This window comes from Gossypium hirsutum, chromosome D04 (genome assembly GCF_007990345.1).
Source record: "Gossypium hirsutum isolate 1008001.06 chromosome D04, Gossypium_hirsutum_v2.1, whole genome shotgun sequence".
NCBI lineage: Eukaryota > Viridiplantae > Streptophyta > Magnoliopsida > Malvales > Malvaceae > Gossypium > Gossypium hirsutum.
The window spans coordinates 15,855,957-15,883,440 of record NC_053440.1 but is presented as its reverse complement, the minus strand read 5'-3'; the positions used below and the strand labels follow the sequence as shown (position 1 = coordinate 15,883,440).

General features: G+C 30.9%; 2 protein-coding genes and 1 long non-coding RNA gene across 6 annotated transcripts; 2 read left to right on the top strand and 1 right to left on the bottom strand.

The window, feature by feature from the left end:
- Positions 1 to 11,173: 11,173 nt before the first annotated feature.
- LOC121202939 (2-dehydro-3-deoxy-D-gluconate 5-dehydrogenase) lies at positions 11,174 to 19,319 on the bottom strand. 4 transcript variants are annotated; one of them, XM_041092058.1, is made up of 5 exons: positions 19,061 to 19,319; positions 18,861 to 18,965; positions 18,461 to 18,669; positions 14,460 to 14,689; positions 11,174 to 11,693 (listed from the first exon to the last, which is right to left on the bottom strand). In XM_041092058.1, exons 2-5 carry the CDS (start codon positions 18,950 to 18,952, stop codon positions 11,415 to 11,417), a joined length of 810 nt encoding a protein of 269 aa, XP_040947992.1. In that variant the 5' UTR covers positions 18,953 to 18,965; positions 19,061 to 19,319; the 3' UTR covers positions 11,174 to 11,414. The 4 variants fall into 4 exon arrangements, with proteins under 4 accessions (XP_040947992.1, XP_040947993.1, XP_040947994.1 ...); XM_041092059.1 differs by having other exon boundaries at positions 18,861 to 18,968; positions 19,061 to 19,307; XM_041092060.1 differs by having other exon boundaries at positions 18,861 to 18,967; positions 19,065 to 19,307.
- A 1,691-nt stretch (positions 19,320 to 21,010) lies between these two features.
- Positions 21,011 to 22,153, top strand: LOC121216392 (uncharacterized). Its single transcript, XR_005912581.1, has 2 exons — positions 21,011 to 21,052; positions 22,018 to 22,153. It is a non-coding gene; the product is annotated as an uncharacterized lncRNA (long non-coding RNA).
- Positions 22,154 to 23,049: 896 nt separating this feature from the next.
- Positions 23,050 to 24,747, top strand: LOC121216089 (uncharacterized). The gene is made up of 4 exons (XM_041091387.1): positions 23,050 to 23,152; positions 23,360 to 23,757; positions 23,857 to 23,965; positions 24,353 to 24,747. The coding sequence occupies exons 1-4, from the start codon at positions 23,050 to 23,052 to the stop codon at positions 24,745 to 24,747; spliced, it is 1,005 nt and encodes a 334-aa protein (XP_040947321.1).
- Positions 24,748 to 27,484: the final 2,737 nt, after the last annotated feature.

Below are 27,484 nucleotides of genomic sequence, written 5' to 3'. Positions count from 1 at the left end.
AGTTAGCAGATACATAACGAATCCAGATAAAGAATATTGGAAAGCAGTTCAGTGAATTTTAAGATACTTACGAGGTACTACTAATGTTTGCTTACAGTTTGGAAGAACTAGAGATGGAGTCATTGGGTATGTTGATGCTAATTTTGCTGGAGACATTGATGGAAGAAGATCTCTTACAGGTTATGTCTTTACAATCGGAGGTTGTGCAATCAATTAGAAAGCCACTTTGCAAACTACAATTGCTTTGTCTACCACTGAAGCTGAGTACATGGCGATTACTGAGGCTTGTAAAGAAGCTATTTGGTTGAAGGGACTCTTTAGTGAACTCAATGAAGACCTTCAAATCAATACAGTATTTTTTGACAGTCAGAGTGCCATCTTCCTTACAAAAGATCAAATGTTTCATGAGAGAACAAAATGATACTGAACATCAATGTGTTTTGTTCGTGATATTATTGCTCATGGTGATATTGTTGTGAGCAAAATTAGTACTCATGAAAATCTTGCAGATATGATGACTAAGTCACTTCCTATGACCAAGTTTAAGCATTGCTTAGACTTGATCGGTGTTCATTGTTGAAGTTAAGCCCTTAAGGGGTTTTATGGAAGAGGTGAAGAACTTATTCGTTAAGAGTTCGCGATAAAGAACTTGTTCATTGAGAATTCGTGTCAAGGTGGAGATTGTTAGAATTAAGTGACTCGAATCCTTATTTAAATAAAATACAGTGGTAAAATAAAATATAAGTAAAATCCCTATAAAACTACACTTCTTTTATTTTATTTTAGAATAAGGTTTTTTAAACCTTATTAAACTCCATCTATTTGATATTGATTAGAATAAGGTGTTTTAATCTTACTACACTTCTATTAGAATATGGTTTTACAAGCCTATAAATAGACATAGTCTACTCCTCTTGTAATTATTCGAATTCGACATAGTGAATTTTCTTCTCCTCTGCCCATGGTTTTTTCCCAAAAGGGTTTTCACGTAAAAATCGGTGTGTTCTTTATTTTTATATTTCTCTTTTCTTTGTGATATATTGTCATTACCGGCATTCTATTTTTTACAATAACACAAACGAAAAAATAGGAGATCGAAAAAGAAAATTCAAAGCACAATCCTTTGATTTCACCATTGAACGAGAGACTAAACCAAATAAAAAAAATATTTGACTTGAATTTCAATTGTGTTTTCTCTGTAACCTATACTTAATTTTAAATATTAAAAAAATTATTCATTAATCCAAATCTTCTAATTTTAATCTTTAGTCGTGGTTTTCATAATAAAATCTTAACCAAAACCTTGCCTTGAATTTATTTTTCCGTTAAAAATATAACTCTTTTATGCATCATCAACGCAAAAATTTGAGATTACCATATAATCAATGATGACAACCAAAAGCAATTCTTTTAACACATTAATTCTGATATTTCGATCATAAAAATTAGAAAGAACAATACCAAAATCCTTATTAAGAAGTTAATTATTTACCTTAATCATTAAACTTCAATTTATAAATAATCAATACTCAAACATATTAACATGAATCTCAAATATCAACATATATATAATCAAAATATCAAACCCATGAAATTTCATGAACTAGTCATTCAAAAAACAATAAAAATTTAATCAATTCCCAGTGATTCAACATGACAATGCTCGGATGCCACTTGTTGAAACCGTAAAATAAAATTTGATATAAACTTAAATCATCAAGAATAAATCAAGAACAAAACTAGATGTGGAAGCGTACATAAATTCATCGATTTCTTGAACTCTACGGATCTTGGGGTTTTGATCTTCCAAATTAGCATACAACTAATCTAGAGAAGTTGGCTCTCTCTTTTCTAAAGATGAGATATTAGAAAAGTTTTCTTGTTGTGTAATTTGGGAACCATAACCTAATATATATAACTTTGACACATTAGCCCTAATTTCTAATCAACCCATCATCAATTAGAAATTAGTTACTAGAGTATCTACATATATTCGACCCATACTTTATTTAATAATTAAAGCCTAATAAACCTTAACCAAATTAGATCACTTTTAATTTGGGCTAACCTATTATAATAGTAAATAATATTTAATTATCCTTATTATATATATGATGTTCATATTTTCCAACAAGGTGTTGTCTTCTAGACTGAAAAAAAAGTTAATGTTGAATTTGAATTATAAAATATGTCGAGTAAACTACTTAAAACTATGTATCAAATATAACTAGACCATGTGATAAATGTAAAATTTAAATTACGAATTTTAAAAAAAAATTTATCCTTACTTTTTATCATTTTATTTTTATTTTTATTTCTAAATGATTTAGTATATATATGAAAAATTTGGAATAAATTTTATTGTTAAATATAAATATCATAAAAGTAAAAAAGAAATGGTATTGAGAAGCATGTGAAGTTGGATTTGAATTTGAATATGGATAGTGGATGTTTAAAAAAATTAGTGAACAAGGAAGAGAATGATGAGCAAATATAAAATATTTAAAGAATAATATAAAAATAAAATAAATTGAACGTATTTTATATCAGATATTTTTACAAATTATTTTTATAAAAGAAATTTTTATCTTAGAGTATCAAACATATTTTAAAAAATAAATTATTAAGAAAATTAATATTGAATTAATTAATCAAACAGCTCTTGATTTCTTTACATTAGACAAAATCTTGGATCAGCTAGCTAGCTCTAGAAGGTCATAAGTCGTAAACATGATGTACAATATTTATTTTCAACATAGGAAAGTTCAATAAATGGAGGAGAACTCGTGTTGAATATATATTTTTAATTTCCTACTAATTCAAATCTAAATAATGCCATGATTATAAATTTACTTATAAGAAGATGTGATATATATTTGCTAGAACTTCCATGTTCACATCTCTTACTAAAATTCTCATTCCTCCACGACATCCAAATTCACCTTCTAACTTCTGTCTATCAACATGGAGCGGCGTTGAGAAATTTTCCCCATCTCACAATACATTTCCTTAGCACTATAGAAATCATCAACCACCCAACCTGCAAACATGTTTGAGAAATTTTTATTTAATAATATTAAAATGCATTTAAGATTAATTTTTTTAATATTATTATATGATAGATATGAAAATGATTTCTTTTAATATTTTAATTATTAAAAGGATTAAATTGTGAGGTATGTGTAAATTAGAGGACTAAGCATCATAATTTGAAAGGCAGAGGACTGTATCACATAATTTTCTTAGGGTGAAGGGACTAAATCTGCAAATAAACCAATAGTTATGATTTTTTTTTCCCATTTCTTGAGCCCCTTACACAAAAAACCTTTCTTGTAGCCGATTTGTTTTGCCGGTGGAGAGTCGACGCCTGATAAGAAAAAAAAAGGATCTAGATTGTGTCGTGGTTAACTTCAAAATAAGAGCGTTCGATTTTTGTAAGTTATACCCTAAGTTACTTCAGGAAAATATTCACTTGTTCATGCAAATTTGTTGTCAGAGTAGCTTCTGGTAAAGTGAGGAACATATATGTTTAAAATGTAGAGGGAGAAAGTGAGTGTGTGTTTTAGAAACTTTAGATAAGATTGAGCACAATTGGTTAAACAGAAAATGAAAAACGGATTTTGTTAGGATGGAAATAGCTATGTAAACCATCCACCAATTCGCTGGTGATTGGTTTGAGCAACTGTTCATTTAAAAGTGTTTGGTAAAATTTAGCTAATAACTGAAAGCTGATATGTGTAAAACGGAAAATAATGGCATAATACATCCGATTATTAAGTATTTATTTATTTATAATATTTTAGTTTTTATTTGATGAAATTATTGAAATAAAACACTATTACCAAGGAATTAAAACATCTATTATGAAAATTAATTAGTAAATATTTTTGAAAATTTAAATAAACAAATATCTTAATTTTCGTATTTGCAAGTATTAACCTTGAGGAAATTGATAAATATAAATAATGAATCAATATAATTGTAAGCTATATTCTTAGTGATAATTATGCCATGTTCTTAGTATGTAAATTAGTAATAATTATGTCACACTATTAATAAATTTATCAAGTAGCATATTTAAATTAATATAAAATTACATAGAAAAATCATTTTACATGAGTAAATTAAAAATAAATTAAGAGTACTTAAATATTCAATAAATAGATCAAATACTTTATTTATGTCCATTTGTACCCAAATCAGCTAAAAAAAGACCCAATACTTGATTTATGAAACGACCAATATATTTTTAAAAAGAGTGAAGTGTATATAAATACAAATATCTGCAGTTAGGAAAAATTAGAACTTGATGTAGATGTGATTAGTTTATAATTATTCAAGCATATTTATAATTAATTTATACATAAGCACATAATTTAGATAATTTTGTTATGAAACAACTTAGATAAGAGTTAAGTATAATGATTTGATTGAATGACACCTCTATGGAAAGGATTCTCTCTTTCCTATTCCAACTTTTTTAGTTTCAATTTTAATTTTAACTTTAATAATATGTAGTTTTAAATACTAAAAATGTTATTTTATATATACATTTAACAAATTCTCCATATCTTTAAATAGTTTTAAAAAATACATTTAAAATTAAAATGTTTGACTCTATATTAATAGCAGACTCAATCATTTCCAAATGTTATATTACAATGTCAATAGTTAAAATAAGTTTTTAATGTACTCATTTGGAACATTGCTAGAGGAAAGTTAAATATGAAGATTTTATGTTAAAAAATTTTGTTTCAAAATAAGTAAAAATTTGAAAATTTAAATCACGCTTAGCACAACTTCATAAAAATCTAAATTATATAAGTATGACCTCCAATTAATATTAATGTACGGTCTAAAATTGATTTTTAGAATGTCAATATATGTTTATCATTGATTTCTTATTTTAATGGAATATAAGAATTTTTGCTAACCCATTATTTTTAAATAAAACCATATCTCATTTTATAATAAACCAGAATTTCTCATATTAAAAAAAGTTAATTGCAATTTAAAATTTATATTTGCTAACCCATGTTCTTGATTTTGAAACAATACTGGTAATAAGTAATAATCAGTCTAAACAAAATAGCTTCCGATACGTATACATGTTTGATTTTATTATTATTATTATATTTAAGGTGCGTCACCCACTCGATCCGAGTCTAAATACTGATTAGTTTGAGCTCAACACAAAATTTGGACCCTAATATTTGGTTCAAGTTCAATCCAATATTTATTTTTAAGTTCGAGATACAATTGAATTACTTGAGCTCAAACTCAATAAAACTCGTTTACCAATTTTTGTACTCAAGCTCAACTAATTAGTTAAACTTAAGGTTAACAATATATATTAATGTTAATAACATAATTTAATAATATAAAATACATGAAAAGCTTAATAAAACTCGCGAGTTGTTCAAATCAAGTAATACTAAGCTCGAATTCAACTCGGCTGATAACTTGAACTACTCAAGCTCAAGCTTAAGCTCAACTCGATAATTACTGAATCGAGTTCGAATTTTTTTTTAAAATTAAACTCAAGTGACTTTTAATAGTAATATCTCATTTATGGATGGCTGCTCTCCTCATTTGTTAATTTTGATACAAATTTCAAAGTAGATATTTGTCTTGTAGAATTGTTGCAGGTTGCTTGAATTCAGAAGAGCAGCTTCCATATTGTTGAATGGCACAAGTAATCATTATTGATGGCGAACCCTATGTGCCAAATTATGTGAAAATAATCAAAAGTGAATGACGGAATCACTGCCATAATATCTTCTCTGGTTAAATGATTATCTTAATTCCCATCAACAGGAATGGTCAAAAAGACAATGGCTAAGCTCAGATTTTTTAATCTTCCATTCTCATCAATTTTCAACAATTTAGATACCAAATTTAAATATATTATGACTAAAAAAGTTCGCAGAAAATTGGATCAAATCATGATTGATTAAGTGATATATTTATTCTTTAAGTGTTAATACGTGGAATAAAATAAATTTATAGAAAATTAACGAATATTTTAACGCACGTAATTATATCTCTGCCTTTAAAGTCTTATTCATCACTGTCTATATTTTGATGTGCAAAAGAGTTACATGCAAATGAACCTTGAGTTTACAATGAAGTTCAATGATTGTCTATGTTTTACATTGACGAAAATAGTCAACTAAGCATTGAGCGGAACATAATAACAATATCACTTTTTCTATAAATAGTTTATGTAGCAATTCTTTATTAAACAATATTTGAATACTAGAAGATGGAGGGGAATAAAGAAATTTATGTTTCTAAATATTTTGGTGCGTTATAATATTTTTTTAGTATATCGTGCCAATAAAATTCTTCTTCTATTTATAGGAGTTTTCATGTCTCTCGTCTATTAATAATGAACTCAATTATTCATTGCATATTACTTGAATAATTATAAATTTGCAACATAACTTCAATAACAAAAAACATAACTCATCACTTTTAAATAGTGACTACTCATAACTAATGAACCGAGTCACATAACTTTTGTATCACTTATAGTTTTTCAATTATAACTATTAACATATTATAAATATTTTAAAAATATTGTACCATTAAATTAAAAGTAAACAAAATTCATGATTTAGTTCACCAAGTTGTCGCAGTCATCTTAAAAACACAAGAAATAACTAATATGATATTCGAATGGTTGCATCTATAACCATTTCTTTTAAACTTTTAAATCTCTCGTGGTACTTTTTCAATACTTGGAGCCAAACTTTTGGATAATTTATCTTGGTGGACCTTAGCTTGGAGGATAGTTAGGAAATGCTTTATAAAAATCATAACTTTACAATAATTAATCATACTGGTTTTCACTATAGAGGTTGAGTAGATGGGTGATATTGACATGGTTAAATGGAGCACTAGCTCCTTTTCCTAACCACTCTTCAATCTTATGTTTGAAAAAATATATATATTATATTCTCATTACATCAAAAAAATAGTGATTTTTATTTTTGTGAAAGACAATTACTAGTTGTATGTTAGTTTCGGAAACACTTTTACGTGTTTAAGGTTTAGATTTATTTGTTCTAAATGTTTAACATGAATGAAAACCTATTTTAAAAGAAAGTCTACGAGGAAGAATAAAAAAAATTGTTATGCATTGATTTATATAAATTTATTATTTTTTTAAAAATGAGCCCACTGTCCAACTTTCTTGACTCCACCCCTAATCCTAATGACCATGAGTCAAAACAAGTCACCCCTAATCCTAATGACCATGAGTCAAAACAAAAATCACAATTATCCCCATCAACAATGAGTCAAACACCACTTTCTACATAAGTCGTACAATTAAAAGCAATTACTAAGTACAAAATACATGTTACAACCCCATTTGCAGGGTTGTAACATATCATGAGCAAATTCAAAATCATGAATTTTTTATTACCCATAATGTCTTCAATTTATGTAAAATATGTTCCATTGACAAAAATATAATTCAATAGCATTCTTTCTCAAAACATAATTGAATAATATATATCAAAAGCACAACCCAATAACATTTTTAAAAGAATAGTTACATGATAAATTTTAAGTATAGAAAAAATGTAGCCATTAGATAATTTAAACGTCAACCCTCTCTATAACAGCCATCAGATAATTCAAGTATATACAGTCAACCTTCTCTATAACAACCACGCTTCATAAGGACATTTTATTATAATAGGTAAGTTTATTATAGAACAAGTTTTTTATGCTTAGATTTTTCCTTTATAACAACTTTTCATCTATAGCAGCTATACTCTTAAAGTATGAAATACATTAATTACTAAGTTGTTCCTCTATAACAACCTCTTATCTCGATTTTTAAAACTAGTTATATTAAATCAATCACTAAATCAAGATCATTGTGACGAAGGTTCAACCTCTCTTTCTCTCTCTCAATTTTCGCAGCGCATTCACGACTTGATTGATAAAGTATGGAGCAATCAGTTGTTGTTATCTTGAGCGATTTATTAATTTTAGGTCGTATATGGAAAGAATACAGGCTCTCTGGAAATCAGAAAGAAACTTTCAAATTGTTGAACTCGATAATGATTATTGTCTAGTAAAATTATCTTTTAATAATGATTATGATAGCTCCTTGGAAGCTATTTGGTTGTGCAACCGTGGAGTAGGACATTTCCCACAAAAGAGCTTCATTCATCGCATTTTGTGGTATGGGTACAACTACTTAGATTGCAACATAGGTATTACTATAAGAGTTTGTTTAAAGCAATTGTTGGAGTGCTATAAGAAAAGTAATGAAAATAGAGGTGAACATGATTTTGATTAATCTGAATAAATAAAGTTAATTGAATTGAATAAAATGAAATAGCTTGATTCATTCAATTTTTGATTTATTTTGTTAGTTTATTCAATTAAGGCGGTTTATTCAATTGACTTTCGGTTTTGGATATCCAAACATAATAAATTAATTAAACATGATATAAACTTAATCCAACCCAACCCAATATCCGTTACCAAATATTTAAATACTCAATACCCTTATATGAAGTAACCCAATTAAATTACTCAAATATAAAATCAATAACCAAAATAAAGAAATTCCAACTTATTAATTTATAAATTAATTTAATCTAAACATAGAAATAAATATTCAAATATAAATATATCAATTCAAATATCCAAAATTGTTTCATAGAAGACTAGAATTTTATCACAATGAGAATTAAAATATTTTTTTTATTTTTCTAATATATGAATCTATATATTCTTCAATTATGAAAGGATTTATTCATTATAAACATCTTCAATTTTTGATAAATTCATTGAAATAAAAATGTTAAAACTCGGGCCCGACCCGGCCCGTCCATATTAATTTTTATATAATTTTAAAATATATATATAATACATCAAAAATACTAAAAACATCAAAATAAATATTTTCCAACAAATTGAAAATAAATTTTAAAAAATATGTATACTTAAATAACACTAAGATAGATGCAACTTAACAAGTAAATGCTTCTAAAATAATAACAAAATTAACAAATGTCTTTAAAATAATAACAAAATTAACAATAAAATAAGTTTTATACAATATCCAAACAATACCTACAAAATAGTAGCAACATAATAGTAAAATGGTAGCAAAATAAGGAGAAAATAATAAGAAAATAATATTAAAAAAAATTGTCCTTTAGTGAATTCGGGCCGGGCCTAGGCCAAAAATGCCTAACCCAAGGCCTGGCCCATTTTTTTAAATGGGCATTATTTTTTTGTCCAACCCCATTTTTTGGACGTATATTTTTGTCCAAACGCTCCCACATTTTGGGCGGGCCTTCGGGCCAGGCCGAGTGGCCCGACCCATGAACAGGTCTAGTGGTATGTAAAACTAATAAAAAGCATTGACCAAAATTAGGTGAACCACTTGAGCAACTGCTTGGAGATATAAGAACTAGTAGGGATTGGTAAGTGGGGAAAAAGGCTAAAAGAAAATAGAAGATGACCCAAGGACGCAGAACAATGCCATTATCTAAATTTGAAGAATCATTGTAAGAAAATTCTATTGTTGATGAATGAATAAGATCATCTAACATTTTATTCTTCATCTTTATGTTTATACAGTATTAGAGTTATCAAAGATCATACAAGCCTGATCTAATTCTTTTTTCATCACCTCATGCACTAACAAACCTCTACAATAATTGTTATACTAAATGATTTCCTCCAATACTTTTTTGTCAATGCCAATGACATTGGTGGTCACACTATAACGATACAATTCAGCCTTGCCTCTCAGTTCACAACAAAATTAATTGGCAATTCTAAATTCTCAACATGAAAAACATATTTTTCAATACTCTTGGAAATGACCATGATCTCTTTAGCGATTTCAACTATTCTAAACCAACCCCTTCACACATAATTGGCGATTACCAATAAATAAATCCTAATTATAAAATTTGGTTCTGTAAGGACAAACTTATCCAAAATGCCTTATGGCATCCAATGACCTAACATAGCATCCGCAGTTGCCATTGTTGTCTCTACCAATTGAACTTGGTTCTTTGAACATGTTTTTGGCATTGAGGTTCTACAATAGACTAGTGGAACCTTTCTTTCTTTCTTTTTTTCCAAAACAAACTATGTTAATGAGCAATATAAATACTTTTCAAACTAATGATGACGCAACCCCAACTAATGCAACTCATTATCGTCCTCCAATTACTAAACTACAATATGTATCTTTTGCACGACCTAACATCAATTTCTCTATGAACAAACTTTCTCAATACATGTGTACACCCTTTGGATTGCATTGGAAAGCAACAAAACGGGTACTTAGGTACCTTTAAGGTACCTATCACTATCCTTCAGCTCATCAAGAGAAATGATTTAGTCTGTATGTATATTTCAATGTTGATTAGGCTAGAGACAACGATGGTCATAGCTCAACCCCAGGCTATATTCTATTCTTTGGATTTAACTCAGTTGCTCAATCCTCTAAGAAGCATAATATTGTCAGTTGATATTCCATTGAAGCAAAATATTATTATGTTCTAAATGTTATCACTTAAAGTACTTAAGTAAGTTTAAGGTACTTAAGTAAAAAAACTTACGACTAAAACTTCGCATACCAATGCAAAAATCTCTCACAATCTATTATGATAATGTTGGTATCACTTATGTGAGAATCCCACCATTCACAACAGAATGGAACATATTCTTGTGGACTCACTTCGTTTGCAATCTAGTCTTACGCAAGTAACTTGATGTTATTCACGTTTATGTTGTGGATTAGCTAGCATATACATTTACCAAACTACTAGGAAAAACAACATTTGACCTCCATTTAATCAAGTTAACATTGTTATATTACCGACATTAGGAGACAAATTGTCGTATAACGAGTATTTGTTTGCTTGACCTGTTATTTAACTTCTATTGGTTGTTTGTTATTTTTGGTGTTGATTTGTTTTTATTTGAATTATTTTCCTCCATTATACAAGAGTATAATATTAATTAGTTTGTTATCATTGATTTATGTTTCAAAACATATTGGTGAATGAATAAAGATCATCAACATTTTATTTCTTATCCATACATTTATAAATTCAACATATCAAATACAAATGATTAGATGGGTATTTGAAACAATATTTATTTTAGACCTATTTCAAACTATCTAAATTGAAGTGTACATGTTAAATCATTTTCAATCATCACTTCCAGTTCACAAACATTTTAATCTTACAAAACCTCCACACCTAAAAGTAAATGAATTGAACATGTCACTTGGTACTCGCTGATTTAGCTAAGTTTATGACATCTTCAATAGATCATATGTAAAAAAAAAAACATATGGTTCTCACACCTAACAGACTAAATGCATGCTTTTAGTGTCAATGTAATAGTAAAAGGAACTATATATATGATCGCATACGAGGCCTAACTATTGACTGTGCCCCATCAACGAATATGGTTGTTCCTGTCATATAGCGTGAACCATCACTGATTAGATAGATGACAGTTGAAGCCAAATCTTTTTTAACATCCAACCATCTTTGCAATGGAGCTGCTTCTTTCACCAACTTCTCTGCTCTGTCCTTTCCAACTGACTTAGGAAATTCATCTTCTAAGTGTAAACCACGAGCAATTGCATTAACCCTAATATTGTGTTTTCCAATCTCCAAAGCAGATACCTAATAATAGCAATAAAAAAATGTTAATAGTCTATAATGTTGGTAGGTAACAATATTATATTATCTAGAAAAGTCAAGAAATTGGAGTTAAAAATTATAATTATTTGTAATTAGCTGTGTTGTTAAGACATTTTTTTTCTTGTAAAGTTATTTTACAAAAAGATAACTTTTAAGTAAATTTATCTTTTGAAATAACACAACTCTTTTAAAAGACATATCATTAAAAGATACACCTATTGGATATCTATATAAAAGAGTTCTCTATTAGTTATTTCGATTATTGTGATTGGAATATTGAGGGCTTTGTTGTATTGTATCTTGGAGGCATATTAAAACTTTAAGAAAAGTGTTACATTTTCCGAAGCTATTTTATTTTACTAACATTATTATTATTTTTCTTGTTGCAATTTCTTATTTGTTATTTTAAGAATCTTAAGGCTCTAATACCTATTTCATATGAAGCAAGAATTATTTTATGGTTACAAAGTGCAATGTATTAAAATCACACATTAAACGATTTTCAAAGATTGCATTTGAAACTATAAAAAATTAATGACTAAAAAGGTTAAATAAATGCTTACCATTGATGAACAAGTTCATGATTTTTTATTAAGGAAGTCGAATAAGTTTTTTAACTTCTTATGTATATGTTTTTATTAGTACTTTATAATTTTTACATGTATATTATATGGTAACAACTAATGTTGTTGATAAATGATTTTTTTCTAAATCCCTTTAATATCATCACTCTAAGATTCTATTATTATGAAAAGTTTCAAGACACAAACTTTATTATAATTATCTTTTGAAAGCTTGGGCCTAATTTTCAAATGAGAAGAATGAGTATCACAAGAAACATAATAAAAAAAAATATAAAACTTTTATGTCAAATATGCATGATATAGTAAAAATATAGTCCTGGATGGATCTTCGAAGAAAGAACTTTATGTTGATTTAAAAATATAATGGTGCATGTTGTCATTGTGAAAAATAAGTCATTATAGAATGACTAATGCTTCATTTAAAGAAGGAAGATGTACATATAACAATAAATACAAACTTATTGCAAAAGCTATCAAATAAATTATAAGGTATAGTGAATAAGTTAGTTGTTGCAATTTTATTAGTAAGACAAAATATGTTAAAAACGATGAATGTGAGATGACTTAGTTGTTTGTATGGAATAACCTAAAAGATTATTCTAAGACAAATTATGGATTATTAAGTTCTTGAATGAATTTTTAAAGTTCGTAAGTAATTATATCATATTTGATAAGTTGATCTTGGATAATGATATTTATATGGTAGGTTGCATAAATGTGTCTAAAATAAGTTTAAAGGCATTGTTTTGTATTATATTTTGTAATGGAGTAGACATTTTGTTATTAAAAAGAATTCAAGATATTACTAATTATGTTAGTAATATTTCATTAAGGGTGAATAGATGGAGGTTATGGAGAAAATGAATGGAAGAGAAAATTGATGTGTATATATATATAATAGTTTGAGGATTGAATCAAACCTTTTTTAATTAAAGAAAGTAAATTTTGGCATATGGTGGGGTGTTGGTTTCTTAAGAAGGAATTGAAGACATCACCATAGTGCAATAAGTTTTTCTTTGTTAACTTATTAAATACTACCATATAGCTTGATAAGTTTTAACTCTACTTATAAAAGAATAAAATGATTTACTTCCTTTTTTTATCTAACTTCAAATTGAATTAAAGTTATGAAAATAGAATGGTTACAATTTATTTTGATGAGAATTAGAGTTTGTGGTCATAATCGACGCCAACTATTTCCTAGAGAAAAAATGATATTCAACAATATGTTGTAAAATAGAAATTTGTATATGTTAGCCTATGAATTGATTATATTAGTGATTCGAACTCTAATCTAAGATAACAATAATTTTTTTTAAGCAGTACTACAATTAAGATGAGTTTCAACCCTATTATTAGATACTGATAATGGAAACCCATCTTTAAATTAGCAACCTCTAATTTTAAAGTTTAATGAATAAAGAAATTATTGCTATGTCTCTTTGTGCACTAGTAAAATTCATTTAAAACAAGTTCAATGAAAATTAGTGCAGTCCATTATGTATAAAGGATTGGATCGAATACTCTTAATTAAGTTTATTCTCTATTGTGTAAATATTTACTATGAACAAGATAAGCACATGGACATGATAGTGGTAAAAGTGAACAACCTCTAACAAGCATATAAATAAATATTATGTGTTGGTATTTTTTCACTTCTAATACTAGGAGTTGCAATTCAATCTTCATATGCTAACAACTTCATTAGAATTCTGAAACACATCTCCTAATTGATAGTTCAAATCGAGAGATATTATCTTCTATGCATATTTGTTTGTATGAAAGACTGAGATATAAGTTACCAACATTTTAAAATAACAAGGGATTGTTAGTAATTTATAATGTTAATAAAACTGAAAAGTCAAGAAATTAGAGCTGAAAATTATCATTAAACTCTTAAAATTTTTAAAAATTTTACTGGATCCTCAAAAACTTAATCTTAAAATCCACCACGGCTCAAAACCATCATATTTTACTAACCCTGGTTTCAATTTCTTATTTATTTTCTCTAACAAAAATGCTTTAACCCAAAATCTTTAACATAAGCAAACTACAAAAAGAAACTAGGCTGAATCTTGAATGTAGCTAACTATTATAGCAGATTGTGGCAGATGAGTTAAGAGCCTGAAGACTAAAAGGAAAGCTCAGGAGTTTATTTACTTACTCTAACTAACTGCTGCACTCCTGCCAAACATGAACCATATGCTGCAGCTCCTTGATAAAGTCCTCTTTCAGCACCAAGTATGGTGGTCATGAATACGACGGAACCACCCGATTTACGATCCCGCATTCGCCTCCCAACAGCTTTTAACAGATACCATGGAGCCATAAAATTTACTTTTACGATTTTTCTGAACTCTCCTTCAGCTAATTGCAGATGGTCTTGCATCTTCCCTGGAATATATGAACACAGCAATGGAAGGAGTGGCAGTGAAAGATATAATTAGCTATTTGATGCAAAACATCAAGGATTAATTGCTTTACTTTCCTTGTGAATCACCATCAAAATTTCTCAATCTTTACATGTTTCTACTTGTTCTTCACGTTATGGAGCTGATAGTGTAACCACTTGAACAGAAAACTTGAGTAAATTAAGGCAACAATTTGGATCCCTTTTACTTCTAGTGAGGCCTGAGTTCAACGTGATTTTGCTCCCCAACATAAGTGCACATTTTCCTTCTATTCCTAACCTCGCGTCTATCCTTTATTTTGTTTTATTTAGCAGTTCAGCCTTCTATTTCAGCTACTTATCCATGATACAAAATATTTTTTTACTTATAATATTTATTATTAACTCATTTATTTCAAATGATATTCAATACGTAAACAACTATATAATAAATATAAATTTTAGTTTAATATAATTCTCCATCATTGCGATTGAATTCAAAAACGTGTCTTATCCACAGTTTTTAATTTCATCGATACAACTACTATAATAATTAATTTCACTATTATCGCTATTTTTAATCATATAAGGATCAATATTTCCATCCAAATCAACCAAAATTTTCAAATAACAAACCTAGTTTTTTTACTGATAATTTAAAAAGAGAAACAAGAAAGAAAAACACCCATGTTTTGGTGAAGGTTGTTTTTATATTTCTTCCCCCAAAATTGACCTATGCTATTTATAAACTTATCGTCTAAATAATCTTTGGACTTCAGTCAATAGCTGAATAGAATGTAAACTATAAATAGTAATTCAGTTATTGTCGTACTCACCTAAATTTTTAAAAAAATCTATTTTAATTATTAATGTTATTAAAATTAAATATTTTATTTATTTATCCGTTAAATTACTAACAGAATATTGCCGTGACGTTTTATTAGCATAATAATAAATTTAATTCTACAATGTTTATATTTTTTTTATCAATTTGATCATAATTCTAAAAAATTTAATAAAATCAACCCCGGCTTTATACATTCTATCAATTTAGCCTTGATTATTAAAAATCAAAATTAAAAAAACTTTAAAAGTAAAAAAATATATATTAAAATTTTATTTTCTATAAAATTACATACAAATTATAAATAAATTAATACATTAAAATACTAGTTTTATAAATAAATTATTTTCTTAAAAAACCCATAAACAAGACTTAAATTAGATTCAAACTTTCCCCTTTCTTAGTTTTATTTTAAAAGTAATAATCTATTTATTATACATCTAGCCTTGTTCCTTAGATTTTGCCAAATTTGTCGAGCATTGGGTATCGCCTTCATCCACAACCACAACCATCTACACCAATAATCATTACTCCAAACTCCTCAATTTCCACATCCTCTATCGTCATGCCATTGAACTAGGAACCAATTGTGGAGCTACCAGCATAGCCTTCCCACCTACTAGGTCTCTAGGACCTCATTCTCACCTATATATCCAATCATGCATGCCCTTCAGTACAACCTCAAACGCAATAAACTCATTCTAGGTAACAACCTAAAAACACTAATTCTTATCCTTTTCGACCTTAGGTAGTAAGTTTTAACCCAACATGAACATAGTGGTCATTAATATTGAAAGAAGGGAAAAGTTGAATCTGCTTAATTCTTCTTCATGAGTTTTTTTCTCTTAAATTGTTTTATATATAAAATTATCATTTTAATAAATAAATTCATGTTAGAAAATGAGAAAAATAGATATTTATTTATCTATAAATATTTTTTATTATTTTTATAAAATCTTATGTATTTTTATCGGAAAAATGAAATTTTAAATGATTTTTTTTATTTTTAAAGTTATTTAAAATTTCTTTTGAATTTTAAGAATCAAGACTAAATTGACATAATGTAAAAAGTTGAAGATTAAATTTGTTGAATTTTTTTTAGAATTAGTAAAAAATTGATAAAATCTACAAACATTGGAGGTCTAAATTTGTTATTGTGTCAATAAAAAAGGTTGCACCAACATTTCATTAGTGATTTAATAGAGAAGTTGCAAAAATATTAAATTTCGATAACATTATTGAGTAAAATACAAATTTTTAAACTTGGATGACCAAAACAAAAATATACTAATACTTGAATGACTATTTACATAGTTTACCTAAATAATATTACCGATGACCCTTGAAGTTCTAACCCATTTATGTACAAAATCCTTATATCCCAAGAATCTCATATTACCCAAAAATTTTAAGGGTAGACTACTACACTAGTAGCCACCAAACTATTAGTATTTTTTTTTTGTAATTCAATTATGAAAATTTACAAAATAATCACTCAGCTCTTCGATTTTATTTTTTTAGTCACCAGCTGGCTAACTATAACAACTTTTAGAAGTGGCATAATAACAACTTTAACCCTCAACATTTATAAATTATGTCAATATAGTCTTGATTCTAAAAAAATTTAACCCTCAATATTTATACATTGTGTAATTTAGCCTTTTTTTTTCCAATTTTGTTTTTCTTTAGAACATTAAGGGTCAATTTTAAAAGAATAAGAAAAGATGAAAATTATTATCTCGGATTTTTTAGTGTTTTTATTTTATTGTATATTTTCAATCAAATTTAGTTGATAATTTTTTTAACTTTTTAGGTGAAGGATCACAAAGAAAAGCCAAACTATAAAAAAAAGGGACCAAATTAGACAATGTGTTAATGTTGAGGGTTAGATTTTTTAGAATCAAGACTAAATTGACATAATGTATAAATGTCGAGGGTTAAATCTTCTACATGTCAATTTTAAAAGCTGTCATTGTTAGCCAGCTAGTGACCAAAAAAGATAAAATTGAATAGTTGGGTGACCATTTTGTAACTTTTCATAGTTGGTGACTAAAAAAGAAATTTACTAAATGTTTCATAGTTGGGTGACCAAAAAAGAAATTTATTAATAATTGGGTGACTACTAGTGTCATTTACCCAATTTTTATACCATTTTTTTTTTGTAAAAGTATCATAGCGAATCCTATACTATACTTTGGTTTGCATTTTGACCCCTCTACTAAAAAAGAACAAATTGATCATAAATGAACAAAATAGCCTCTCCATTAAAATTGCGTTGTTAAATACTTATGTTGGCACTTTATATATAAGACATAATAACAAATTTAATTGTCAGCTTTACACATTTATTCATTTTAGCACTACTCTTCTATTTTAACCATCTACCTTTTATTTTTTACTTACACGACCAAAAATTCTAAAAAATCATAAAAAAAAATTTAAAAACCACAAATAAAAAGCATAATTCCAAAATTATAAAAAAAATTCTAAATTTTAAAATTTTAAAAAATAAAAAATAAAAAATTCTAAAATTTTAAAAGAGTACATGTTTTTATTTTCAATTTTTATAAAATATTCTACTTTTAGAAAAATTAGAAATGCAAAAAAAAAATTCTTTTAAAAAAATCAAACACATTTAAAAAGTTAAACATAAATAAAAATTAGTAGACAGTTTAACAGATGAACTATTTCGCTGCTTCATTTAAGGTATAATGATCATTTTGCATAATTTTTGGTAAAGAGGCTAAAATGAAATTTAAAGAAAAATATAGGGACCGGTATAGTAATTTTAGCGTGGTGGTTCACTGTTGAAAACTCAAAGCGTCAGGATAATATAAATATGAACATTTTATATGCCACGTCAACTATGAATTGCAAAAAATATCAGCAGAGATGATATTGATAGCAAATCCAAATAGAAATAGATACCCACCTTCGTAAGCATGACAATTGACAAGAGCATCCAAGTGTCCAAAAGCTCTCCATGCTTTATCCACTGCATCATTAAAAGCTCCTTCTCTTTCATCATCCATGTCCAAGCCAACCACCGCTACTGGCTCTGGGACCACCACATTCATAATTGAATCCATTATTTTCTGTTTGGCACTCCTCAAGGAGCACTCATTCCCCATTAATACCAACCTAATCAAAACCAACTTTTGCTTCATTTCATGAACAATCAAAACCAACTGTATACCTAATCACATGGATATTGGATTGAATCAAGAAACAACAGTAAATCAAGAATTGGAAAATGTTCTATTTTGATCATAAATGAAAGAACCCCAAGTATATGCAAAACATCAACTCATCTAAACTAGGAAACTTATAACCTGCAACCACGTTTGGCTAAATGCAAAGCAATGTTCACTGAAATTTCATCTCCATCTGAAGTGATCAACACGTTCTTTGCTAGATTCTCCATTCTCAATACACAACTGCTGATCACCCAGAAAACATCAAGAAACAACAAAATCAAACAGAACCCAGAAAGTAAATCCAAAGCTACAAAACAACAAAAAAGGTTCGTTACCTATATATATATATATAACGCTGCTGATGAAATGAATCAAGGTAGTGGGTTGGAGAGATTTTTGAAGGTAGCCTAGATGATTGTGCTTTTATGGTTTTTAATTGGTGTTTATTGGTAACTGGTAGCAAAAATGGAAACAAAAATCTGCGAGGCACAAACAAAAGGTCTATTCCTTTGCGCTTCCGTGAATGCCTTCATCTGCTTTAGATAACTTTCCTGAAAAGTGTTTTTTTCTTTTGTTTTGAAAAAGATAAAAGAGTTTTTATTTTTGTCAATATATTATACATTTTAAAATAAATTTATTTGTTTTAGTAAATAATGAAGAATTTTAAAATTTAAAGCTATTCCAAATTCAGCTTATTTTTAAATTTTCTTAAAATTTTACATTTTTAATTTACCTTCTCTCACTATAAAATACAAAAGATAAATTTTTATTTTAATTTATATTGTTATATTTTATATTATTAATAAATATTAATTTATTTTATAAATATAATATAATCATGTGAAGGAGAATAGAGATAACAAAATTTGAATATGTATAATTTAAGTTTCGGTAAAAACTCTAACAATTATTACGAATAAATTTAGGCTATTTTAGATCCCATTAATTTTCTTTATAATTATTTTTATTTCATGAAATTCCCAATAGCCTATTTTCTAGAAAAATAAAATTATTCATACAAAATCAATGCATATAGTAGCATAAAAATAATAGAACACCTGATTAGACTATTGATATTGATTCTCAATTCACACTACAACAAAAAAAAATTAGAAAGTTCATAAAAATATAAAAAGCAAAAAAAAAAGAGAGTAAATAATAATTTTATAAATTATATAATAATATTTAAACTAATTTCTCAAATGATTTTGTTTTGAAAACAAAAGACAAAACCTTATGATGAACGGCTAAAATGGGGCACTGTAACGCCCTAAAAATATAGGGTCTTTAAATTTTTGATGTTTGACACAATTATGTGTTTGCTTCTGTGGTTGAGTGATTTGGGTGTGTTTGGGAATGTGTGAAAAGTCTTGGGATTAAATTTAGGCTCTAGCAAAATTTTGGTTTTTCTCTTAAGTGAACCTTGATTTTGACCTGAAGGCCTTAAGAATAATTGTAGAGGAAAAAAGACATAAGAAAGCTTGTGGCCCTGTAGTAGTGGTGTGTTCTATCTTCTTTTCTCTTAAGTGTCGAAATATTAACTGACCACTTGTGCATTTTTTATTTTCTTTCTCATTGCTTGCAATTGACCATTTCCTTATTTCACTTTTGTACCAACATCTGCCGAAGCCTCCACCCTTCTTTCTTTTTCTCTAAAGGTTGAACCTTTCCTTTCTCTCTCTTTTGTCTTCTGTTCATCTCCTATTCTAGGCTAGTCGAATATCACTACTGTTAAGCCATCTTTGCGTCGATCTTTTGCAAAGATTCTAATAAGTCGGTAAGTGGTTGTGTTCACTCTTTTCACTCAAACTTGGTTCCTTTAGACCTTTCTAAAAGCCAAATACTTATTTCTCCTCTTGACTCTCTTGTTACCGATTGTATTCTTCGGGTTCTAGAATTCCGTAAGGAGTGAAGGAGTACTCAATAAATACTGAAGCATTTCTAAACGTTTCTATTGTTTTTCATCTGAAGGTAACCCTGTTGCTATTATTGTGCTCAATCTAGAGTGTGTTCGTTGTATACTTTGTGGCCGAATGCTACTTTTTTTTACCTAGGAGTTTTGTGTGTATGATCAACCTTTGGGTTTAGACAATCGTGTCTAATAAGATTGCACTTGTAACGCAGATAGTCGGCAAGCAACGGGTAATCAATCCTAACCAGCGATCTAAGTGGGCTAAGCCACATTTGTCGATCAAGGCAAGTATTAAATCATTTTGGATAGTAGTATTGAAAGGAGTTATCTAAATCCTATTGATTAAATGACTGATGGTGTATCTTGGTTGTTTAGGTTTGGAGTTCTCGTGGATCTTAGCATATTTTCGCAATAGGTGCGTAACCACATTATCTCCGCTAAGAATCGGCAAAAGCTGAAAGTCGAAACTTCGGCATCTGAGGACTTACGAGCGTGCGATCGCTTGTATGGAGAAACCACTGCGAGTGTTCTCGTACACTTGGGCCGTTATGAGCCTTGTTGGGCCAAAATAGGCCGTGTGGGCCTAATGGGCTCGTGGGCCCCACACAGATAAAAGTTATGAAAAGTAGCAAAAAATGTATTGGGCTACGTAGGTCACATAATCGAGATTGAATTTGGGCCAAACGGGCCACACGAGCGTGTGGCCCAATTGGATCGAATAGTGGGCTTTGAACCCAATTACGTGGCTTCGACCAAATGAATCATCTATGTTACTCTAGGCAACTGTAGACCTTCAAAAAGGTCGTTAAAATTACTGAAATACCCTTAATAGGTAAAATTACCAAAATACCCTCGATGGGTAAAATTACCATAATACTTCCGTTAGGGTAAAATGACTGCTAGGGTTCTATGATATATAGATATGATGGTTACTGAGTAAGAAATTCTGCATACACGAATAATTTATGACATGACATACTGCATGGTGTTGGGATTTTATTGTGGAGGAAGTACTGTTTCTGGTGGCTCTGCCACAATTATTGTTACTGGTGGCTTTGCCACAGATACTGTACTAGCAGCTCTGCTGTATTATTATTACTGGAAGCTATGCTGCAATATTGGTGTGTGGCCTGGGTGGGTCGACTTAGTCCCCACATGGTGTGTTGGGTTGGTATGGGTAGTGTGCTGGCTGGATTGGGGTGGGTTCACATACTTGCATCATACTGATACTGTATCAAGCTTAGACCCACACTGTTTCTATATTGGGCTAAGTCCCACACTGTACTAATACTGAATAGGGCTCAGGCCTAGACTGTTACTGCGTGTTAAGGGATTACACACTAAGTTCTTGTAACTCATCCTTTTCTTTTGACCATGCAGGTAATCCCCAACCTTAGATGATTTGGAGACACGTGGGACTCGCAGGTGGCCACACATTCGCTAATATTTTATTCTAGACCAGTTATTTAAATTTTTACTTTGGGTGATTTTTATGTAATAAGGCTTTTGGCATTTTAATTTTCGGTTAATTGGGTTATAATTGCTTATTTTGAACTGTTTAATTGATACAAATAAGATTTCACAACAAAAAATAGTTTTTCAAGGCAAACACGTATTTTTTTTCAACCACAAGATATCTGTATATGGAATAGCTTCCACGAATTTTAAACCTGCAATAACAAACTGTTTTACCGTGTGATGTTTTTTTTAAACTTACCAAATGGTGCTAAGAAGTAAGAAATAAATGGATTTTTATTGAACGAATTTCCCCATCAAACTTTGGTTTCGTAAAACACTTCTATGTGACATGTCAGATTCGATCGTAACGTCTTGACCAGGTTTGAGGTATTACATTTAGTGGTATCAGAACCAGGTTACAAAACTCGACTGTGGAATGAGTTTGAAAATATGTGGAATTTTTGAAAAATAGTTTTGAATTATTTATGAAGGTTGCAAGTATGGCACACCGAGTCTCCAGCACCGAATTTGTAAGTTTCTATGTATTGTAAACTGCTTAAACTGAAAAATATTGAGGGTTTACTATAAATAGTAGGACCGTACTGAAACTCTTAAGTTAGAGTGAAACTGAAACTATAGGAGACTGTAAACTGTAGTGAAACCTCAATCCGCAGAAACAAACCCCTAATAACTATTTTTCATAATACATTTGCTAATAATTATTGAAATTATAAGCTGATACATAAGACTTTTTAATCAAATAGAGCGCATATCGAAATGAGCACAATAGGTACTCGCGAAAGGGGTACACGTGGCCGTGGTAAAGGCCGAGAAAGTGCTCAGGCCAGATCATGGGCATCGGGCCATATGGTTGCTGAGGAAACACCAGCCTCACCAGTAATTGGGATGGGGTCTTTTGATCGAGCAGCTGGGGATGATGCTCTATCCTAAGTGATGCTCCGCATTCTAGAAAGGGTTGTTGGAGCTAGTACTGGAATAGTGGGCCGAGGGTCAATTTTAGAACGACTCCAGTCTAATGGAACGGAACTCTTTAAAGGTATTGCTGGAGTAGCCCTAAATGTGGTGGACTACTGGTTAGAGGCAACCGAATGAATAATGGACGACATTGATTGTACCGTGGAGCAAAAATTAAAGGGGGCAGTGTCCTTACTGCGAGATGAGGCCTACCAATAACGACATTTCAAGGAAAGTACGTGGAAGACCGATCGTGTGATATGGGATTTCTTTAATGTGGCATTTCAAGGAAAGTACGTGGGAGTAAGTTATGTGGACACCCGCCAAAAGGAATTTTTGAACCTGACCCAAGGAAGTAAGACAGTGACAGAATATAAGGTAGAATTCTTGCGATTGAGTCGGTATGCCCGAGGGATAGTAGCAACTGAGTATGAACGTTGTGTTCATTTTGAGGATGATCTTCGAGACGAATTAAGGGTATTGATAGCTCTGCAGAAGGAGCGATATTTTGCTGCTCTTATAGAAAAGGCAAAGATTGTTGAGGAAGTGAAGTGCTCGGAGCGCCAGAATCGTAAGAAAGATAAGGGCAAAAATAAGAGGGATTTTGGGCCCTCAAGTTCTTCTGGGAGGTCTGTTAAGAAGGCCAAGTTTGATGGGCCGTTTCGGACTAAAGTTCTTGTTGCTATTGTTAGGCCCTAGCCTTGTGCTGATTGTGAGAGATCTCACCAGGGTGAGTGCTGGAAGAGGACTAGAGCATGCTTTAGATGTGGGTCCATGGATCATCAGGTTAAAGATTGTCCTCAGAGGCAAGTTCATATACAAGCTGCAGGACCGAATCTTGTTCAACCAGTGAGAGGTGGTCAACAGCCACCGAGAGGTTGTGGGCAGGTTAGAGGTTGAAACGGTATAGGACGAGGTCGTGGAGCCCTAGGCAGAGGTACTGGTAACGCTGTAACGAGACAACCAGCTTTGGTATATGCTATCCATCGCCGAGAGGATGGTGACGCTCCTGACGTCATAACCGGTACATTTTTAATTCGTAATGTACCCTACACTGCGTTAATTGATATTAGGTCTACACATTCGTACGTTGCATGCACTGTGTCGGGAACTTTGGGTATTCAGTTTGAAAATATTGTTAGTGGGATAATTGTGATAAGTCCACTAGGATAGTCAATAAGGATAAATAAGTTATTCAGAGATGTGCCCCTTGAGGTTTAAGGAGTAATTTTTCTAGCGGAATTGATGGAACTGCCGTTTGGTGAATTTTACCTTATTTTAGGCATGGATTGGCTAGTGAAACACCAAGCTAGGTTGGACTGTGTTGCTAAGCGCATGGTATTGAAGACCATTGAGGATGATGAGGTGGTTGTAATTGGGGAGCGAAATGACTTTCTGTCTAATGTGATCTCTGTTTTAAGGGCCGAAAAACTGGTTCGTAAGGGTTGTGAGGCGTTTCTAGCTTATATTAATATATCTGAAGCTGAAGGTCCTTCTGTTGGAGATGTTAGAACTGTTAAGGAGTTTTTCGATGTTTTTCCTGATGAGCTCCCTGTGTTGCCTTCGAATCACGAAGTTGAATTTAGAATTGAGCTTTTGTCAAGAATAGCTCTAATGTCTATTGCCCCTTATAGGATGACACTGAAGGAGTTGGTGGAATTAAAAGCTCAAATATAAGAACTGTTAGATCGAGGATTTATTCGACCTAGTGTGTCTCTGTGGGAGCACCAGTGTTGTTCGTAAAGAAAAAGGATAAGACCATGCGCATGTATATCGGCTATCGGTAATTGAATAAACTGACTGTTAAGAATAAGTATCCTTTGCCAAGAATAGACGATTTATTTGATCAGTTACAAGGAGCTTTGGTTTTCTCCAAGATAGATCTTTATTTTGTCATCATCTGTTAAGAGTTAAGGAGGCTAATATTTATAAGACTGCATTTAGGACTCGTTATGGTTATTACAAGTTCCTAGTGATGCTGTTTGGGTTGACGAATGCACCAGCTGCCTTCATGGACCTAATGAACTGAGTATTCCAACCTTACTTAAATCGGTTCGTGGTAGTCTTCATAGATGATATTTTGGTGTATTCAAGAACTGAGGAGGAACATGATGCATATCTCCGAATTGTCCTACAAATTCTAAGAGAGAAACAACTGTATGCTAAGTTCAGCAAATGTGAGTTCCCAACTACGAATAAGATCGAGAGGAGCCCGAAAGCCTTGGGCAGATCGGTCGGGTTTTTCCTGTTGTTCTGTTCCCGTCACGATGGTGTCTACCAAGGAGATTAGGGTTAATCTTCGAAAATTGAAACTGCACTGGATTGGAAACCACCTAAGATCGTATCTGAAATTCGAAACTTTCTGGGTCTGGCAGGTTATTACAAACATTTTATGGAGGGGTTTTCCTTAATTGCTACACCTCTGACTAAGTTGTTACGTAAAGGGGTACTGTTTAACTGGACTGAGAAGCAGCAAGAAAGTTTTGAGAAATTGAAAAAAGTTCTGACTGAGGCCCCTATCTTAATACAGCTAGATTCTGGGAAGGAATTCACTTTTTACAGTGATACATCACATGTTGGTTTGGGTTGTATGCTGATGTAGGAGGGTAAGGTGGTTGCTTATGCATCTCGACAGCTGAAGCCTCACGAGGCGAATTACCTTACTCATGACTTGGAGTTAGCTGCGGTGGTATTGACATTAAAAATTTAGAGGCACTATCTCTACGGTGAGAAATGTACTATCTACACAGGTCACAAGAGTCTTAAGTACCTCTTCATTCAGAAGGAGTTGAATCTTAGGCAGCGAAGATAGATAGAGTTGATTAAAGACTATGATTGCTCGATTGAATACCATCCTGGTAAAGCTAATGTGGTAGCTGATGCATTGAGCCGTAGGGTTGTGTTTGAATTGAGAGCGATGTTTGCTCGTCTCAGCTTGCTTGATGATGGTAGTTTGTTAGCTGAGCTACAAGTTAGACCAATGTGGACTAAACAAATTAAAGGTCAACAATTGTTGGATGAGTCATTGGTTCCTTGTTTCCGTCAGGTTGAGAATGGGGAAACTTTAGATTTTGGGTTAAATAATGAAGGAGTACTGTGTTTCTGTGGAAGAGTCTGTATACCGAGGGATAATGATTTGAGGTAGTCTATTCTGTGAGAGGCACATATTAGTTTGTATGCTATGCATCCAGGCGAAAATAAAATGTATCGAGATATTCGTGAGTTTTATTGATGGTCTAGACTGAAACGTGAAGTAACTAATTTTGTGGGTAAGTGTTTAACTTGTCAGCAAGTGAAGGCTGAACATTAATTACCTTCAGGGTTACTCCAGCCAGTTAAAATTCCACTTTGGAAGTGAGAGAGAGTAACCATGGATTTTGTGGGTGGGCTACCCTTGACGTCTACTAAGAAGGATTCGGTATGGGTTATTATGTATCGATTTATTAAATCTGCCCATTTTATACCTGTCCGTACTGATTACTCCTTACGGAAGTTAGCTAAACTGTATGTGGCTGAGATTGTAAGACTGCATGGGGTACCATTTTCTATTATATCAGATAGAGATCCTCGATTTACGTTTCGATTTTGGAAGAAGTTACACGAGACTGGACTTTAGTACTGCGTTTCATCCCCAAACAGATGGTCAATCTGAAAGGGTGATTCAAATACTGGAGGATATTTTAAGGTGTTGTGTAGTGGATTTTCGAGGCAACTAGGAAGATTATTTGCCGCTAGCAGAGTTTGCGTATAATAATAGCTATCAGTCAAGTATTCAAATGGCACCGTACGAAGCATTATATGGTCGTAGGTGTCGTACTCCTACCTGTTGGACTGAGTTGGGTGAGCGGCGAGTTTTGGGGCCAGAGTTGGTTTTTGATACCGAAGAGAATGTAAAACTGATTAGAGACCGGTTGAAGGAACATCTGATAGGCAAAAGTCATATGCGGATCTTAAGTGCTAAGAGATTGAGTTTTATGTGGGGGATTATGTATTTCTCAAGGTTTCACCATGGAAAAAGATACTGAGGTTTGGACTAAAGGGTAAGCTTAGCCCTAGGTTCATTGGGCTTTATCGTGTACTGAAGCGTATGGGACCAGTCGTATATCAACTTGAGTTGCCTTCAGAATTAAATCGGATTCGCGAGGTGTTCAATGTCTCTATGCTGAGGCGTTACCGCTCTGATCCAATATATATAGTACTAGTTGAGGAAATCAAAGTTAGGCCAGATCTGACTTTCGAGGAAGAACCAGTACAGATTTTGGACCGTGAGGTTAAGGTACTAAAAAATAAGTCGATTCCACTGGTTAAAGTGCTCTGGCAAAACTATGCACTAATACAACCAGTAAACTGGTTCAAGAACAAAGAAAAACCAACCTAACAGAAATAGGTGGATATAGCTCAAAAGAATATTAAA